General features: G+C 45.2%; 1 protein-coding gene across 1 annotated transcript; it reads right to left on the reverse strand.

Annotated features, from left to right (window-relative positions):
- Positions 1–465: 465 nt before the first annotated feature.
- Positions 466–1,337, reverse strand: LOC136510147 (uncharacterized). The gene has a single exon (XM_066504704.1). The coding sequence runs from the start codon at positions 1,227–1,229 to the stop codon at positions 564–566; it is 666 nt and encodes a 221-aa protein (XP_066360801.1). The 5' UTR covers positions 1,230–1,337; the 3' UTR covers positions 466–563.
- Between the last annotated feature and the right edge of the window lie 5,129 nt (positions 1,338–6,466).

Consider the following 6,466-nt stretch of genomic DNA (forward strand, 5'->3'; position numbering starts at 1 on the left):
AGGATGAGAACAAGTGAGTACTATGGCTTTTCTCGTGACAGATTCGAAGTTTATTTTCTAGCGCGGAACAACTGAAAAGATGACGCACATGACACATGACACATGACACATGACATGAAGAAATTATTATTGTGCTGCACCGGCCGTGAACCCCACCGACATGGTTACCGGTGCCTCTGCGTGGTCACGGCTCCTGAGTCGCCGTGTCGGTGGCTTGCCTTCACTTGGCCGACGAGACTAGCACGGCACAGTAGCCCCGTTCGCCTTGATTCGTTTTTTTTTTTTATCTAGAACCGTGTTTTACTCTGATAAATTTCTCCAAATTCATCCAGATTTTTTTAGATTTTTTCAGAATTCCTCAAAACGAACGGATCCTGTACCAGCAACCAAAAGATGAGAACGAAAGCACCTCCCAATTTCGCTTGGTTTTTCACACACCAGCTGAGCTGTGATTGGTGCGACGACTGCGACTGTGCCCATGTTTTGTACAACACGCAGCACCGGCAAGAAAGAAAGAAAAAAAAAATAGAAAGCTCGGACACCGGAACCGGACGGAAGAACGGTCAATCTCTGCTGCAGCTCCTGCTGCTGTCGGACTGTTGGAAGCGTACCACCGCGTGCGGCATCGACGACGACGACGACGCGACGACGGCGACTGGCGGACGCGCTGATCCTCCGCTGCTGTCGCCGTGCCCGCAGTGGTCATCGTGGCCCGCGCCCCTCGTCCGCTTCGTACTCATCTTGCACGACGCCGCCGTTGGAGGAGGCGGCTCCTCGAAGTCCTCCATCCTGAACACCGGCCTCCACGGCGGCTCCGCGCTCCGCCGCAGCCGCTTGTTCCTCGTAGAGTCCCCGGCGCCGGCGGTGTCTGTGTCGGTGTCGTCGGTGTCGCCGCGGCCGCCGCAGGAGGAGGAGGAAGCCATGTTGTGCGGCGCCAGGCCCCTCATTGCCCGTATGTTGGCCAGCAGCGCGTAGAACATCTCCACCTGCTCGTCGTCGTCGGGATTGTCCTCCTCCTCCTCGGCGCCGCCCCCACCGCGGCTCTCGTCCACTGACGCTACGGGATGACCATCATCGACCTGCTGGGCCGCGGCGGCGTCGTCGTCGGATAACGCCGGCGTCTCCAGGGCAGCCCGCGCCGCCTGCTGCTGCTGCTGCGTGGCATCGATGGCTGGCGCGGGCCGTGCAGCCTTGTTTCCGCCGCGCGGTTTCTTGCCGTTGACGTCCATAAGGATTTAGGAGGACGATCACTACTCGTAGGTTAGTTGAGGTTGATCCTAATATAAACAACAATGCCGTACGCGTGCGTTCTTCAGCCAGAGAAAGAGGAGGGGGAGGTTGGAGTGTGGCTGTTGCTGCTGCTAGCTAGCTGCAGAGGATCGAGGATTTATAAAGAGCGTCATGTGATTCAAGGGATGAAGAAGAACATTATTATTCTGCTGATGAGTACTCCGTACGTATGCAGTGCAGTGCCCACAGGCAGCGGACGGTATCAAATCCAAATGGTATTTGCCTATTTGGTGATGGATCGCTCAGCACTGCGCCGTGGACTGGTTTGGTCTCAACAATCGTGCGCATGCGCTAATTAGTCTCTTCTCGATCTCTATCTCTACAACTAAAACATACGGATTGTCAATATCTATCCGGCAGGACCCAAACACTCATGCGGGCAAATAATCACCGCATCTCATGCGATCCATATCCAGCAGACAAATAATCATCGCATGAAGACACTGGAAGGCAAGTAAATAAAATGGAATAAAACCCACGGAATCACCGACAGGCAAATAATCACCGCATGTAGACATTAGAAGGCAAGTAAAAAAATGGAATATCACCACGCAATAATCATGATCGTGATCCAAATCTCGTTCGTCGTCCTTCACGTTGTGTGTTGACAATAAATACTTTTTTTTTAAAAAAATGAATTATTGCCATGCCTCATGCAGGCTAGGATATTGTAAGTCCGACTATACATGTTTTGGCAAGGCAGAGCATGGATAAATTCAATTCGATGCCTAGCAATAAATTTTCAGCCTTCGAGGCAACTGATGTTTATCGTAACTTTCAGACAACAATATCCAAGCCTAGCTTTTATTTCAGATTCATTACGATAATGAATGTGTTTCTAGACATTATCATGGTATAATACACGTGAAAAATTGAATTGATATATTCTTAATTTTGACTTGGCTAACAAACATCTCATTTAATTTATGTTGCATCCGTTATAACGCACAGACACTCATCTAGTACAAGTAGATATAGATAGAGTAGAGTAAAATTAATGGGCTGTTTGGTTCGCTGCCATTGGTAGCCAGCTGTGGCGCCGCCATAGTTTTGTGATGAGGGAAAAGCTCGCCGAACTTGTGACGTAAACTATCACATAAATGAACTGTAACATTGTGTGGCCGTTTCAACTTAGGGGGTATTTGGTTCTTCTTCCTAAACTTTAGTCGTTGTCTCATCGGATGTTTGGACACATGCATGTAGTATTAAATATAGACTAATTACGAAACTAATCGCACAGTTTGAGACTAATTCACGATATGAATATTTTAAGTCTAATTAGTCCATGATTTGACAATGTGGTGCTACACAGCCTGTTCAGTTGGCTGGTTCATATCGTTGCTGGTTCGTGAAGAAGTACTGCTGACTGGTTTATGTGAGAGAAAAATACTGTTCCGGCTAGAAATTGACGATCGTTTACGACAAGCCACAGCCAAACGAACAGGAGGACAGTAAACATGTGCTAATGACGGATTAATTAGGCTTAATAAATTCGTCTCGTAGAGTACTGACGGATTCTGTAATTTATTTTTTATTAGTATCCGAACACCACATACAAGATCCTCACGTAACACCTTCCAAATTTTAGTCACCAAATCAAACATTCACTTACGTGGGGACCAAACAATAGCCTGTTTTGCGTGGCTGCCGCATTCAAGGCGTGGCGAAGTCTGGCGGGGAACAAACACCCCCTAAACCTTGACCCTGACAGCATCAATGGGCCGGCTAAGCAGTCCTGGAGAAACTACTACTACTCTAGTAGTGAAATGGAGCGCCAGCAATGCCGCAAATAGCGATGGCGATCAGCCGGCCCTCCGCCCTCGGGTGTGGACTGGACGGCCGAAACCACGGCTAGCGTCCGCGGCCACGGCCCACGGGCGCCGCCCTCGATGGTTCCGTCAGCGACAGCCCGACGGATGACGCAAGCGCCAACGACAGAGCAAACTCCAACTTGTGCCGTGTGTGTGGAACACAAAAGGAGGAGAATATGATATCGTCTCGTCTCGTCGTCGTCGTCGTCGTCGTCAATCTTTACCCTTCACCAGCCGTGCTGACAGCACGAATGTGACGTCACAGCGGGAGGCCCCAGATGACGTACTACGCTACCAGGGAGGGATTCCTCCGTCCGCCGTGGTGTTGCAGCGGTAGCGGTACTATGCGCGTGCAGCAAAGCTGCAGGCGTCGTCGCCGGCCGGTCGCCGGCCACGGCCAGGGCAGGGCCCGGCTCTCGGCGTGCCACCTGACAGCTGCTTTGCGCTTGCGCCCAAAGCAAAGCATCTGGGTACGGGTGGGATCCCAATTGCCAGTGAACTTTATTTGATTCAAGTGAGTACTACCTCCGTCCTAAAAAAAATACAATTATAAGCTAGTGCCACGAAAAATGTTTTATATTTGATCAAGTTTTTAGTTAATAATATTCACATTTATAGCTTTTAAATTAATTTATTATAAAAATATATTTCGTAATTAATCTGATGATATTTATTTGGTATTATAAACATGAATATTTTTTATCTATAATTGATCAAACTTAAAGTAAGAAAATGTGATACTGTACTAGAATTGTATTTTTTTATGGACGAACGTAGTATTAAGCACCAAGGAACGGATTTAGTTTGCAGCCAAAATATATTATATTTATTTATAGTTCTAAATGTGATTCCATCCATCCAATTCCAAATACGGCGGACTGGCTCCCACGTTGTTTCATGTTTTGTGGACTACCTTTACTCCACGTTTGCAGGACAACAAACGTGCCACATGTGTTTTAAATAACTTTACACCGCCATAGTAGCTGAAGCTTAATAACTTTACATCCAGTAAGTTCATTTTTCTTTATTTAGTGCCAAACATATATATTGATTTAGTTGCTCAAACTCTGAACTCGCCTTCATTTTCTAAACTCTACACCAACTTAGCTGAAGCCTCACTATTGATGTTTTTCGGGTGCATAGTCAGGTGAGGTGAACCTTTCGTTTTCATTTTTTTTTTGAGCTTGCGAACTAAGTCCCACTACTACAATAATCATTTGTAGGGGCGGCTAAATATCGTTTGTAGAGGCGGCTCAGCCAGCTGCCCCTACTATATCGTTCTCTACAAATCATGTATTTGTAGGGACGGTTCTCAGACCGTCCTTACAAATCGATTTGTAGGGGCGGCTGCCGCCCCTACAGTACATTTTTACGTCAAAAAAAAATTAAATTTACAATTCAAATTATACCGGAACATATATTTTTCATGCACAACTCCATCATGACTTATCTTCTTCTGCGATTGTACTGAAACTCAAATATCTACAACATGAGTATTGGTCCAACTACAATGAACATATTACTTAATGCTGACATGTTAGATGAGGAACTCTACAACATGAGTATTGGTCCGACTGACCATAAAATGCTACCATGTGCCTAGATAGCTAAAGATGTTAACAGCTAAACAACAATGCAAAGAATTATATGTCAAGTCCCCATACTCGCATATTGCAAGAGTCTTCATAACAACAAGATCGTAGTTGTCCAGGTAGGGCACAAAAACAATGTCTCCAAAAAATTCAGGTTCCTTCTTCAGCTCCACATTCACTTCCTTTCTGCCATGCTAGAGTTAAGAAACACCTTCAGCACAAGCACACAAAACAAATGAAGTAAGCTAAGCATTTGGGATTACATTGAAGGGTTTACCACTGCAACGAAAAAACGAGCCACCCTGTTTGGTGACTTGAGGACAGCAGACATCCATGTCTTCCTCACACCCATACGCTCAGCAAAATGATTGGCTGATGACAGGATACCAATGAAAATCTCAACTAGCTCATTAGGCCTGTAGCATCCTCCAGCACAAACCCCTACACGGGCCACAACAAATATAAATTAACTGGACAAGTAGAGGCCAAGTAGCGTACCGATAATCTCAATTGTCCTCAACCACTAATTATTTGAACTAACTGCAATAGATAGTGCACGCAATTAACAAGCATTCCCCAACATTTCTTACTGCATGAAGTGGGGAAATATATGCACTTATAGTGCGGTAAGGAAACGAAGTGAAATTACAATAGGCATCAGATCATATGATAAACAGACTACTGAGTTGTGCATTCTCAGCTAGCACAGAGGTCAAAGATTACCTCTATTATCTCAAAATAGGTCACTCTTGGTCATGGTAGGAGTCAATTTATCTTTGGTAGGCACGACAGAAAGCACTTATGAATATATAAAACTAGGCAACCAGCCTACAAGTTAATTTAATGTCATGCACCAAATCATCAAGGCCAAACTAATTTCATAGGCAGTGTATTTGTTTTCTTTTGGATGGCATGAAGAAATCATTGTCATTCAATGGGGTCAACACGCACATGCACATGATCGGAAATGTCCTTGTTCGGCAAAACTAAGATTTGGCAAAATTAATCTGATCGGAAATCACCTGAATGCACCAGATTTGACATGCATGCCATGCTGAAACCCTTAATTCCAACTAACATGAAGCGACAAGCAAAACTATTCTAGCATCTGTTCTAATATGACAGTACTGAAACTAGTCTGAAAGAACGAGTAGGAGGAGTTTCAGGTTTAACCACATCAAGTCCAGAGTACAGAGATTAAAATTTTTCAATTTTTCACCACTTGTTTGATCATAGTAGATATCAGATGAAGTGAAAGAGATATACAAGCAAAAGCTGAAACACTGAAAGCATCGAAGCCCCTAGTTGGGTTTTGGTGATTGATGACAATACCACCTCGAGTATGTGAAAGAGATGAGGTTTTCAACATGCTTGTTTCATACCTCGTGCTCACGTATTTAGACTTAACCATCTAGAGAAAGATGTCTCACGGGGATGGTCCTCCTTCTATCTTTGAGGGGGGTGATTTTCCATATTGGAAAATCTGCATGGAGGCGTATTTAGAAGCCCTAGATATTGAAATACTTAGAGCCGCCTCACAAGGCTTCCCAAAACCTCGGGATGCCACACACCTACAAGGCGATGAGGTGAATTACGAGAAATGGAATGCAAAGGCTCAAAACACCATCTTTAGAGGCCTTTGCAAAGATGTGTTCAACCGGGTGAGAAACCATAAAGACGTTCATGCACTATGGTCGGATATTTGTGCGCTCCATGGGGGAACAAAGAGCGAGCGTGAGGAACGCTATCATCTTGTTATGAAAAAACTAAATT

Source organism: Miscanthus floridulus, chromosome 16 (assembly GCF_019320115.1).
Source record: "Miscanthus floridulus cultivar M001 chromosome 16, ASM1932011v1, whole genome shotgun sequence".
NCBI lineage: Eukaryota > Viridiplantae > Streptophyta > Magnoliopsida > Poales > Poaceae > Miscanthus > Miscanthus floridulus.